Source organism: Rhagoletis pomonella, unplaced genomic scaffold, assembly GCF_013731165.1.
Source record: "Rhagoletis pomonella isolate Grant_MI unplaced genomic scaffold, Rhpom_1.0 Rhpom_scaffold_00589, whole genome shotgun sequence".
In the NCBI taxonomy this organism is placed as follows: domain Eukaryota; kingdom Metazoa; phylum Arthropoda; class Insecta; order Diptera; family Tephritidae; genus Rhagoletis; species Rhagoletis pomonella.
The window spans coordinates 33199-46365 of NW_023459143.1; the positions used below are offsets into that span (position 1 = coordinate 33199).

General features: G+C 36.2%; 1 protein-coding gene and 1 long non-coding RNA gene across 2 annotated transcripts; both read left to right on the forward strand.

Annotated features, from left to right (window-relative positions):
- The first annotated feature begins 798 nt into the window (after window positions 1-798).
- On the forward strand, window positions 799-2637 carry LOC118751192. The gene has a single exon (XM_036485969.1). It carries the CDS (start codon window positions 1051-1053, stop codon window positions 2113-2115), a length of 1065 nt encoding a protein of 354 aa, XP_036341862.1. The 5' UTR covers window positions 799-1050; the 3' UTR covers window positions 2116-2637.
- An 8427-nt stretch (window positions 2638-11064) lies between these two features.
- On the forward strand, window positions 11065-11932 carry LOC118751193. Its single transcript, XR_004994496.1, has 2 exons — window positions 11065-11715; window positions 11832-11932. It is a non-coding gene; the product is annotated as an uncharacterized LOC118751193 (long non-coding RNA).
- Window positions 11933-13167: the final 1235 nt, after the last annotated feature.

Sequence of the window (13167 nt, forward strand, 5' to 3'; positions counted from 1 at the left end):
ATCACTTCAATCGGGAAGAAATTTATATGTGACATATTCAACTATGGCAGGATTTTAGGTATTTAAATGAAAAAAATAATAATTTAAATTTTTTGAGTCTCCATAGAGGAATCTGAACTTTTGCCCCCTGTGCGACACGCCTTAACCGTCTCCAATGGGGACCAATATTTATTATATGTGAGAGCTTTGACTATAGTAGCATCGATGTAGGGGTTAAGGATTAGGAAATTTTATGTAATAATTTACTTCCTGCCTTTTAGGGACCACCCTAATGTATACACAAGAATTGCTCGTTTAAAGTATGTACATAGTATGTAATACGATTTTGTTGAAGTTGAAATTTATTTATTCAATCATACTTGCGTTCTTATGGTCGGTCCTTTATTCGCTCATTTTAATGTGATTGAAAAATTAAATATATCCATTAACTTTTTATTTTACTTTATGTATGTAAATATCGTAATTGAAAAAAAGTTAAATACTTTTGAATGTTTTCAGACAAATTTTTCATAACTGTAAAGAAACCAACCGAACCCTTTTCAACGCCAACCTTTGAATGAACTTTTAAAAATCAACAAAACTGGTTTGGTCAGTTAATAAGCTGATTGTAGTGGCCTTTGTGTACTTTCTAAGAGAAACAGCACAGAAAACAAACAAAAAAAAATAACAAAAAATTATCAAAAATTCGCCTTTCTCATCTGCACCCAACCGCCACTAAATTAATACACTACTAAATAAATATATGTGTGTGTATGAATGTATATTAACGCGCACCTCAATACAAGTAGTTGTCTCAGAAGAGGTCGTCAATGGCGCATTTTACCTGCGTTTGTGCGTCAAATGGGCAAGATCAGCGTTCAGTCTACTTCTTAAACTGCTTTCGACTACAAGACTTTTACGGACGCGCTGTATTTAAATTTGATTTTTTCCCAAATTACGCCTATATTAAGTTCTTAAGTTGCAGGAATCATTGCAGTTTCCAATAAAGATGACAAAAAATAATCGAAATTAAACGAAAAAAATATTCTATTGAACTACATTGAGTTGAGCATGGTTTTGCAAAAGCTATATTGCAGTGAAACGCTGTGCTTGCTTTTTGCCACCTACTACGCCTTTGTTGTGCCATGCATATGCGCAGCTCCCAATTTGCTGACCAGTTATTTGCCTGCTTCCATGCAAGCGCTCGCCTACTACATCGACTATCTGCAATATGAGCCACTATCGACCACCACCGTCGAACCACCGTTCAGTGTGAGTGATGACGAATTGACTAGTGTCTTCAATGCCTCACCTACGCCAACGCCAACGCCTAACGTTCCTAACGTCAGCGTGTTGTCTACACCTCGACCATCATCATGGCTCTCAACGTCCTCCAGTGCTCCGGTGTCCACTACTAAACCACCAACAAACGTGAGTACTCCAGCGTCTGGTTGGTGGCAACCACCCGTTTGGTGGCATCCCACCACAACCACCACTACGGCCAAGCCTGTGGAGCCGCCAACGCCGTCGCACAAACCCGGACTTTTCGCACCGTTAATATCGCCGCTTATCAAGCCGCTACCGAAGCAGCGCATGGGCTATGAGCTTTTCGATGAGATTGGCGACAATACAGAGGGTTTTGATAAGTTAACGCTGGCGCTGATACGCGACATACAAACGGAGACAGAGCACGATGAATTCACCAACGACGTTGAGTCATTGGACAACTTCTTACGCCTCTACGACGACAATTACGGTCGCGCCACTTTCGATAGTGACAATGCGTTGGATCGTTGGTCGAGTACGTCGACGGCGGGGAAAAAGCGCGTGCCGCCCACCAAACCGTATGTGGAGTTCTTACTTGTTTACGATTTATTGAAACGAGATGCTAAGGCGGCTAACCTCAGCAAATACGAGGGTTACTCCGAGCAGCTGTTGATGGATCTACATGAATTGTCTAGTGCATCGGCGGAGCGCCAGTTGTATACGCTTTTCAAGCGCATGATAGATCGCGGTGATGTGCAACGTAGCGACGTAGTATCGCGCATACAGGGTATAATGAAGGACCTTGCCAATCCGAATAGTGCTACCGTGAAGGCGTTGCGATATATTCCGGCCATGCCATTTGTGCCTTGAATCCTAAATGTGTACAATATTTACAAATTTTTAATGGTTAAGAAATATGTATGTATGTATATAAATAAATGCACATGTGCAAGTGGATTTATTGCATTCAGAAAATAAATCTCAAGAAATATGTGAATACGTGGGCTTCTTGGTATTTTTGCCTTTAGTACGCTCTATTTGGCTACTTCTGGTATCGCAGTCCTAACTGTCGTTGGCAAACTACTTGGTGGAAAAAAAAGTTAATGCTTCTATTATTTTTAGTCAAACATTTTTTACCTCGCCCCACAATTCGATTCTTTAACAATTACATAAGTACATACATAAAATATAGACGAATAAAGAAGTACGCGAAAATTCGAAACGAGAATTTATTTATAATTTTCTCAATGATGATTATTTTTGATATTGTTTTAAGTCATCTCAAACACATCTTTTTCCATAGAAATTAATGAAAAGGAGATTTTTCTCCGCTAACCGTGTTCATCGGCATAATATTGTTATAATTTTGGAAGTACTTGGTGTTGGAATCTGAAACTTCCTTAGATATTTACACAAGTATACAAAACTGTCTTAAAACAAAAATAAAAAATTCAAATTTTATAACAAAACTTGTTCATTTGAAAAAAACAAAACACCCTATCGATTCCCATAAAAATGGGTTTTAAAACCTTTAGTTTTGTTTGCAATGTGTAAGTATGTATTAAGATGCGTTGTTAAACTTAAATTCTTATGAATAGTTTTGTATTTTGTTGTGTGAACTATTTCAAATCGATAGATACACAAACGTCAAATATAGCGAGTTTTAATAATAATTTTCTAAAAATTTGGTATGTATCACGGTATGATGCTTTAATTCGGCGGAGCAAACGGAGCGCCGCGACTATTTAGTTTAGCGCGCTCTGAATCCGGCTTTAATGATTTCTATAGGTGAACTTTTTTGGTAAACAAGCGACAAAAGAACAACGCTCAACTCGGGTAAAATTTCCTTTTAGCTGCTTAAGCAACCCTTTTGGTATCGCACGTGAATGGCCCCATGTGAATGTATGTAAAAGACTTCATCTGCCTGCGTGAAATTTCGTCCAAGAAAAACATTAATTTATAAGTGGCATATTCCATTTCAACAAGGCCGATTTGAGGCGACCTCTTCGGGCATTATTGAAAAGTCGAAAAGAAAAACAGGAAAATGGACGTCCAATGTTCGGCCGAAACATTTCTGTAAGTGAAAATTTGTGAGCGGTTAACATAAAATCACATAGCAGGCAGTCAAAAAGCATATAAAAAAAATGAAAAGGTAAAATTTTTTGTAGAAACTAAAACACCATAAAATTCCAAAAATTCAACTTTGTTTATTTACGAAATCATATGTTGACGTGAGATAGAATTTTTTTTTGGCAAACATTTTTCCAGAACAAAATGAACGTCTCTCTTGCATTGAACTGTCACTTTGCTCTTTCAATTTTTAACTGATGAGTAATTTTTTGGCGTTATGGAATGCCTAATTGTAAAAATTCTAAATTGATATTTTGTTTAAAAAAAAAACTTGCACTGCTTGATTATAAACTCGTTTATTATAAACTTGATTAAGAGCGGTTTACACGTGACGACCTTAGGGCAACTTTAAGTCGAATTCATAAACCTTTCATTAAATTTTAGTGCAATAAAATGCAAGTTTCATGTTTTTTTTTTTTTTGTTGGCGGTACTAGGCATTTTTACTCATACCTTATATATGGAAGAAAATGCGTGTCACCGTCAACAAAAAATTTCCAAAAATCAACGTTATTTTCTAGTCACTTAAGACGTGCACTTTATTATACCAAAATCTGATAATTTTTGTAAAAATTTGAAATGTGGATTTAAATGGTGTTTGTTATGTAATAAGCTAGACTTTTATAAAAAAAAATACATATCGTCGCCGAAAATGCAAATGGGCGTAATAAACATAGTCATTGAAATGTAAAAAGTCGTGACAAATAATTTTTTTTTTTTTCATAAAGCGATGAAATGCATCATATCAATCAAAAAGTGAATTTTGAATTTTTCATTAGCTAAGCCCTTTTTGCATTTCAGCGACGATGTGTGTTACGTTGTTTTTGCATTTAAGGTGACATAATATATAACAGCCTTCCTACATTCAGTAATTTTCCTTGACTATACAGTTGAAACTAAAGCAAAGCAGCTTGTCTAGATGTTGCAAATATCGCCCCAAAGCGAAAATGTCATTCCTTTCCCTATAAAATTTCTGCATTCATTAAAATGTGTATACATATTTATGTATGTATATATGTATGTACATATGTACATATGTGCAGAATCCGTTCAGCCAGGCAAACGCGTCGAAAGCAACACCTCGCATTGCCTTTTATGTGCTATCGCGTCACCTACTTTCCACAGAAAGCGTTAAACAGGATGACGCAGAAAATAACAAAATATTTATTTAAAAGGACATTTTTTTTTTTTTTTTTTTACTTTTCTTCTTATATCGTGCTTGCGTGTGTTAAATACGACAGCTTTTCTTTTATGCAAATGGGTCATAAAGGTTTTAGTACCAAGCATGTTTTGCAATTGCAAATATGTTTATATTAAACGAGCTTAATATTTACAACTTTAAAATCCGTATTTTGCATGAAAAGGGAATATTTTAAATTTAGAATTTGGTAAAGTTTGTTTAATGTACGTTATTTGATATGAAAAAGTTAAGGCTGGATTAATTTACCTGGGCTGGGCTTTACATATCGAGGGCTTATATTCAATACCCTCTATCTGCACTTTTCACAAAAACGAGATCCTGATATAAAAATCCACCTAAGATTTAACTATTATCGGTAATGTTAATGCTGACCTTGTATAACGCTTGACAGAAGAATTTACTATACAATTGCAAAGTCAGAATCAACATCAGTGATGACAGGTAAGTCCCAGATGGGTTCTAACATCACAAAGTAGTTTTTGTTAAAGTTGCAGATAGACGATATTGAATATGAGCCTTCGATATACTGGAAGAACATTAATAAAACAAAAATGGTCGTCTTCTCTTCTTTTATTTTGTTTAAAAAAGTCATAATGATATTTGCCAATCGTTTTAAATAAGTAGGGAATTCGTCTTTCATGGACCTTTTTTACTTTGCTTAACAACTCGAACTAAAATGTGGTTACTCTTTGAGCAAAGTAGAGAAGTCTGATTGAATGCTTGCGATTTAAGACTGTGGAAAAAACAACAGTCCAACGTTTTAAAAAATATCGAAGTTCAATATCCTCGTTTCGATTTGAAATAAGCTGCTTTGACTGCAATTCGTTCTTGAACTAGAAAACCAAACCCTCATAGTCTTCACATTTTGGTGCATAAAGAATGTACACGAAAAAAACTGGTCGCCCATAACCAAGCATAGCTCGGTTAATCATAACATTAAAATAAAAATCGGTAGACACTTAAAAAGCTGGAAGCATTTTCCACCTTACTGCATCATTTCTTTTTAGTAACAAAAATCAGTGTAGAAACGAGGACCAAGAAAGAAATCGATCGCGAGTTAATATTGCGCAAAAAGCTGGAAAATCCCAGCATGTTCCATAACGACATCGCAAAAAAGCTAAAATTTCCAAAGTCTACCGTTACTTATGTGCTTAAAAAATACAATAAATGTTTATCTTTAAAAAGGAACCCTGGTAGTGGCAGAAAAAAAGGATTTGCTTGCGAAATTAAGGCAAATGAAGTGTTATCTGCTTTTAAGAAAAATCCTGGACTTTCGGTAAGAGATGTCGGCAAAAAATTAAACATGTCGTCTTCGTATATACAAAAAGTATGCAAAACAGCAGGACTTCGTTCTTACAAAGTGAATGCAGCACCTAATCGCAACGGTAAGCAAAATTTGTTGGCGAAACAACGTGCTCGGAAATTGTACGACAGTCTCATACAAAAATTTGGCTGTATTGTTATGGATGACGAATCGTACGTAAAAGCCGATTTTAAACAAATCCGGGGCCGCGATTTTCACACTGCAAATAAAAGAGGCAATGTTGCAGATAAATATAAAAACAAAAAGTTTGATAAATTTCCCAAAAAGTTTCTCATTTGGCAGGCAATTTGCCAATGCGGCTTCAAAAGTGATCCTTTTGTAAGCACTGGTACAATTAACCAAGAAATTTATGTTAAGGAGTGTCTGCAAAAGCGACTTTTACCTCTTATACGGCTTCATAAAGATCCAGTGCTTTTTTGGCCTGATCTCGCGATATGTCATTACGGAAAAATGGCTTTAGGATGGTAACATAGAAACAAAGTGTATTTTGTAGCAAAAGAGGTGAAACCACCTAATTGTCCAGAGCATCGGCCGATCGAAACCTACTGGGCCGTTATGAAATCCAAACTTCTTAAGACCCACAAAGCTGTAAAAAACGCACAACAATTCAAAAATAAATGGCAGCTGGTTTCCAAGGAAATCACTGAAACTTCTGTGCAATGGCTAATGAAGGACATAAAGTCAAAATTCCGATCGTTTGCTTATTACAAGGAGAATTAACTCTTTTTTTAACGAATTTCAATAAAACTAAGTTTAGATGTAAATATATGTAAATATCGTTGAATTCCATTAATATATTTATGTTTTAGAACGTTTTAACTGTGACCAGTTTTTTTCGTGTACATTCTTTATAATAATTCATACTAACATACATACATTTTTGCACGTAATTGACTTTTGCCTTTGATTAAAATCAAAAATTCGTTCATAAACACCCTGCAGTATTACGGCTTTAAAGTAGGGTAGTGGCAAAAATGCTGCTGGGGTTGTTTGCATTGTTAATATATCCTTATACAAATGTGTATGAAAATCTGTATATTTAGTTAGTCTATACAAGTAGTTTTACTGCAGCAAAGTTTACTGCTGTCTGTGTGCTACCGTCAACAGCAATGGTATGGTCTTCGTGGGTGCGTCAAATGGTGTCATATGTCAAGCAAAGCTGTGGGTGTTATTGCAATAATTTACATTTACATTATTAAAGCTGCAATGCGAATGAGTTTTATATGTACATACATATGTATCTACAACACTTGGTTACTCTTAAAAGACAGTTAGTCATATGTTTGTATATACGTATATATGTATATACACATATTCGTTTATAACTTAGCTGGTTTACAAGCAAAATAAATTTTCTTTCTGAAGAGTTCTTCGTACGTGCGCAGAACAGTTTTTTGCATTCTTGATCATCACTACTACCATCACCGTCACCATTTTACTACTTAGACTGCATGGAATGATGCATTTACCTCCGCGCATTTCAGCACACAAAAGCAACAATAACTGGTGCAAGTACACAATTGCTTTGTTATTGTTTACAAGAAGCAACTTGACAGAAATTTTGACTTTCGCCAGCGAGAATAATGTCTTCTGCTGTGACGCATCTTGGGTTTTGAGCGTTTTTTACTTGGCTGATGTCAAATGAGCCCAAACGCGAAAAAAATTATGCACGCAAAATGTTTTCACCTCGCAAATTTGCACTGTGTACGTTTTTTCATATTTCATCAGCGATTGACAGGAGTTATTTGGTTTTTACAGGTCTCTGCTGCAATAATTTCTGGCTCCTTTTTTTGCACCTTCTTCGAATTCTATGCATTCTTCCAACCGTGGAATATTGTTACCACCTTTTTAATATGTGATACTTCAACAGTTTTCTGAGAAAATCCATTGCTGAATTGCTGAATACCTTGACATCTTTGCCAATGTACCAAAAATCGCGACCAGGTATCTATTAAAAGTGTTAAAGGTTTTTGGTAATTAAAAATTTGCTGTTAAAAAAATCCTCGGGAGGCTTGTGACGGGCAACGGGTCCATTCTGCGATGATAGCAAAAATTTTATAGCCGGTAAAAAAGGTCAGATTTTTAGTTTTTGTTAATACAAATTTTGGGTTACAAAATCATCGATAACTTGCGAATAGACCTGTTAATGACAAGTGGAATGGCAAAATAAATTCTGCAAAACCTTTCCGCATTTTTTTTTCTTGAGTACAATAACTTTTGAGCTTTTAGGGTTAATTCACCTTTAACCATACCAAATAGAGACAATTTCAATTAACTCAAAACCGGCTATAAGATAACTGCATATGAATTCTGGTTTGTTTCTTAAGTCTTTTGTTTTTACTTCAATGACTTTCGAGAGACTGAACTAAGAATCTTCAAAAGCAGTTTTATAATTACAAGCTTTTTCAAGCACGGAAGCGTGAAATTATGAAATTATTTATTTAAAAAAGTCTTTCTGAAAATATTGAGTCTGTATAACTTTAAAATAGCTTTGAAATGCCTAGAATAAAGTTTGAGAAACAGGCATCCGAGGTTATTTTTTCTTTTTTAATTGAAACAAATTTTAATTTTAAGATTTTATTGATTTAACAAGAAAAAAAATTTATTTTTTTTTCTTTTTTTTCTAATACATTTGTTTTAAAAAGAAAAAAAATGTTATTTTATTTATTTTGTAGAAACTTGGTTTACTATTTTTCTTTTTTTAATTGTTTTCTCGCTTTTTTAATTTCATTGCTTTAACAAGAAAAAATTTTTTTTTCTTTTTTAATTTTTAGGATCTTTATTTTTTTATTTAATTTTCATCTAATTATTAGATTTTATTGTTTAAATAAAATACATGCACATGCATTTTTTTTCCTTTTTAATTAATCCTTTTTTAATTTTTAGTTTCTATTATCTTAAAAAGAAAAAAATATATATATTTTTTATTTAATTAACTTTTTAGGAAACTTATTGCTACAAGACAAACAGAATAACGCAAGAGTGCTCCTCGTTAACATATTTTTTCAATAAGTCTTTTGAAATACAGAAAATAGCTTTCAATATAGTTGCCAAAATTGACAATAGCCTTACGAAAGACTTGTTGAAAGACAGTTGCCGAAATTGCCCTGTTGGTTGTTGTTGTTGTAGCGGCTACAACAACCCCGCCCAGATCGGTTGGTATCTCAGTCGTTGTCGTCAAGTTCCACTAACGGCAACCCTAGGAAGCGTGCAGCTTCTGCGGGGTTTGCCCATAAGGACAAGGTCGTTAGGGATGTCGGGTTTGCCGGGCATGCGAAGAGATGTTTCGAGTCATGTGGGGTCTCTCCGCATGCCGGACATTCATTAGGCACATCCTCATTCAGCCTACTCAGGTAGGAGTTTGCCCTGTTGGTGTTAATTAGCGATTGTAAAATTTTAGTAATTTTCTTTTCACTTAAAAGCGGTCAAACTCAAAGAATTTGTGAGAGTAATTTCTGGAGCACAGATACATCTTGCATTTAAAGTGACTTTCTAAAGTGATTTTTTTCCGAAAGTCGATATTAAATTCCGAAAACGACTCGAAAATTTTATTTCCGAAAACCTAACAAAGTACCACGACTAACCGCAATTTAACTGAAAATGCAGAACCAGCAAATTGGTGCTTGAAAGATCTGCCAAGATATAACCCCTTAACATCAATCTCGTTGCACTTTGAAAATAGGGTTAAAAACGTGTATATGTATATATTCAAGATCCCAATTTAATGTAGTACGAGATCATATTTAGCAAACGCATATTTATTTAAAAATTTCGAATTCAGAATTTCAGAAATATTGCAGTTCAAGCCCTCTGTCTCCAGTTAAAATCAAAAAGATGCCACTAAATTTTTGCCTTCACACTTTCAGAAGCACTCTGCTCTGGAAAAAGTATCAAGAGATGAAAGCAAACAAGAACAACAATAAAACAAAAACATTAAATAAACATGGGAGATGAAGCTTGCGTGCAGCAAAATGGAGAAAAATTGGCAAATGTAAGAGTAAATAAAAACAAGACAAAATGCAATGAAAGGTCGGTCCCCGCGTGTAAACATGTAACTATGTATGCACATGTATTCTTGGTAAATGAAATGAGAAAATTCTCAAACGTGTGCAGCTACATTTGTGCGTATGTATGTACATACATACATACATATGGATATATTGGGTCATTTGCAAAGTATCTGCAGATTTTTATCACTTGATGGCCATACATAATATGGCAACACTAACAAAATTGCATTAAGCTAACGTGAGTTGAAAAGGTGACATTTCAGGCTACATTTCTAGTGACGACATTTTTGTAATTCGTCACTCGAACAAAAAATTATATCGATTTGAAAATGAGTAAAATATTTGAAGAAATACGAAGCGTACGATGAGAATGCTGTAAGTGAATGAAGTGAATGCTGGAATTCCGTTGTGGAAATTTTGATGTCAAAGATGCACGTCGCTCATGGATTGAATACGAGAATAAGCAACACAAGTGATCATGGTCATACACTGATGACCCTCCGCAAATGATTGCAAAGCCTGGATTGGCGGCAAATAAGGTTATATTGAGTGTTTGAAGGGACTAAACGGGAATTGTCCAATAGGAATGAGCTGTTACATCGGGGCCAAATGTTTAAGAAAAAGCGACCACAAGTGGCCACACTAACTCGGAACAAATTGAGGAAACTTGATTGGGAAGTTTTAATGCATCCACAGTATGGCCTCGGCAAAAATCTCTTGATGATAAAAAATTGGCCGACCGAAGAGCCGAGAGCATAAACCACCGAAGTCCTACACCGATGGAATTATGAAGCTACCCGAAAAAGGGCAGAAGGTCGGAGATAGCAATAGCAATAAACTCAATTTTTGTACAGTTGAAGTGAGCTCAAGCTCAAGAAATTGTAAATTGTGTTAAAAAATGTACCCCAAAATCCGCGGAGACTTTTCATATGTTCCAATTTGTACAATAGTACATTTTTGTTTTCCTCGGGTGCCCGTAGTCATGTCTTGCTTGCTCAAGCCTCATTATCTTGCTTTGCCTTTTGTTTCTTGCCCCACAACACTATATACATACATATGTGTATGTATGTATGTCAGCACACATGAGAGCAAAAAATGTTCTCAACGCACTCATTTCGCTCACTACAGCCGGATACATCACCGCCATCAACTCACCACCACAAATTGGGCCACTATACTGCGCCACCCGCCGCCTCCTAAAACTCGTTATGAATTTGCTTGGTGCACAACAAGCAACAGCACAACATTGCCTCTAAAATCGACTTGGGTGTTGACGTTTTCCTCAGTCGACTCTTTGTGGACGCACGCATCACCGAACACGCTACATGACTTTGTTGGCTGTTGGGCAACAACAATATACTAAATGTGTAAATGGCAATCGTTTCACAGCAGCTATCGCTCCGGAACGGTATGGTGGCAACGCGTCACTTGTACTATTTCCTTGCAGTTGCTCGTATTATCGGTGCGAGCGAATGAACAAGACAGCCAACGAGAGGCAGTTCAGCCGTCGAGCAGGCAAGCAGCGCGAACCAGTCATTTTTTCGATGCAAGAGGCAATGGACGGTCGAATCGGATTAGTGAATCTGTGCGTACGGATGCGTTCGCTATAGGAAAAAAGAAAATTGTGGTGGTGAGAAGAGTAGTGTGTGAAAAACCATTAACAGAATTTTCTCTTGTGAAAAAATGTGAAAATATTCTTCTTGCCGTGTTGTAACCAATCTTACGCATTCACAAATCCATATGTATAAGAAAGAGTACCTGTGTTAAAAGCCTTCTTGCACCAGTTGGGGCTTGAAATTTTATGACAGTATGTTATGCTGCCAGTCGCACGAAATTAAAATGCTCAAAGTACCTATATTGAAGATACAAAGAAAAAAGCATACATATATTATATTATTGCTAATTTATCATCAAATGTTACAGTGATATGTGTTTGCCTTTCTGCTCGATTTGACTTTTCCTCATGTGAATCGTGATCGTTCGTTCATTAATTATTGATTTCTTCGGGAGCTCTTGAAAAAAAAGAAAATACAAAGAATTAAAGGCGAATAGCAAATAGATTGCGACAGAAAGTATATCAGCGCAAACATCGTTCCAGTAAAATTTTGTTGTTCTGCTGGTCACTGCCGCAGTCCCAGTTGTACTCTTATGTGTATGCGCTTATAACGGGTGATTTTTTAAGAGCTTGATAACTTTTTTTTAAAAAAAACGCATAAAATTTGCAAAATCTCATCGGTTCTTTATTTGAAACGTTAGATTGGTCCATGACATTTACTTTTTGAAGATAATTTCATTTAAATGTTGACCGCGGCTGCGTCTTAGGTGGTCCATTCGGAAAGTCCAATTTTGGGCAACTTTTTCGAGCATTTCGGCCGGAATAGCCCGAATTTCTTCGGAAATGTTGTCTTCCAAAGCTGGAATAGTTGCTGGCTTATTTCTGTAGACTTTAGACTTGACGTAGCCCCACAAAAAATAGTCTAAAGGCGTCAAATCGCATGATCTTGGTGGCCAACTTACCGGTCCATTTCTTGAGATGAATTGTTCTCCGAAGTTTTCCCTCAAAATGGCCATAGAATCGCGAGCTGTGTGGCATGTAGCGCCATCTTGTTGAAACCACATGTCAACCAAGTTCAGTTCTTCCATTTTTGGCAACAAAAAGTTTGTTAGCATCGAACGATAGCGATCGCCATTCACCGTAACGTTGCGTCCAACAGCATCTTTGAAAAAATACGGTCCAATGATTCCACCAGCGTACAAACCACACCAAACAGTGCATTTTTTCGGGATGCATGGGCAGTTCTTGAACGGCTTCTGGTTGCTCTTCACTCCAAATGCGGCAATTTTGCTTATTTACGAAGCCATTCAACCAGAAATGAGCCTCATCGCTGAACAAAATTTGTCGATAAAAAAGCGGATTTTCTGCCAACTTTTCTAGGGCCCATTCACTGAAAATTCGACGTTGTGGCAGATCGTTCGGCTTCAGTTCTTGCACGAGCTGTATTTTATACGGTTTTACACCAAGATCTTTGCGTAAAATCTTCCATGTGGTCGAATAACACAAACCCAATTGCTGCGAACGGCGACGAATCGACATTTCACGGTCTTCAGCAACACTCTCAGAAACAGACACAATATTCTCTTCTGTACGCACTGTACGCATTCGTGTGGTTGGTTTAATGTCCAATAAAGTAAACTGAGTGCGAAACTTGGTCACAATCGCATTAATTGTTTGCTCACTTGGTCGATTATGTAGACCATA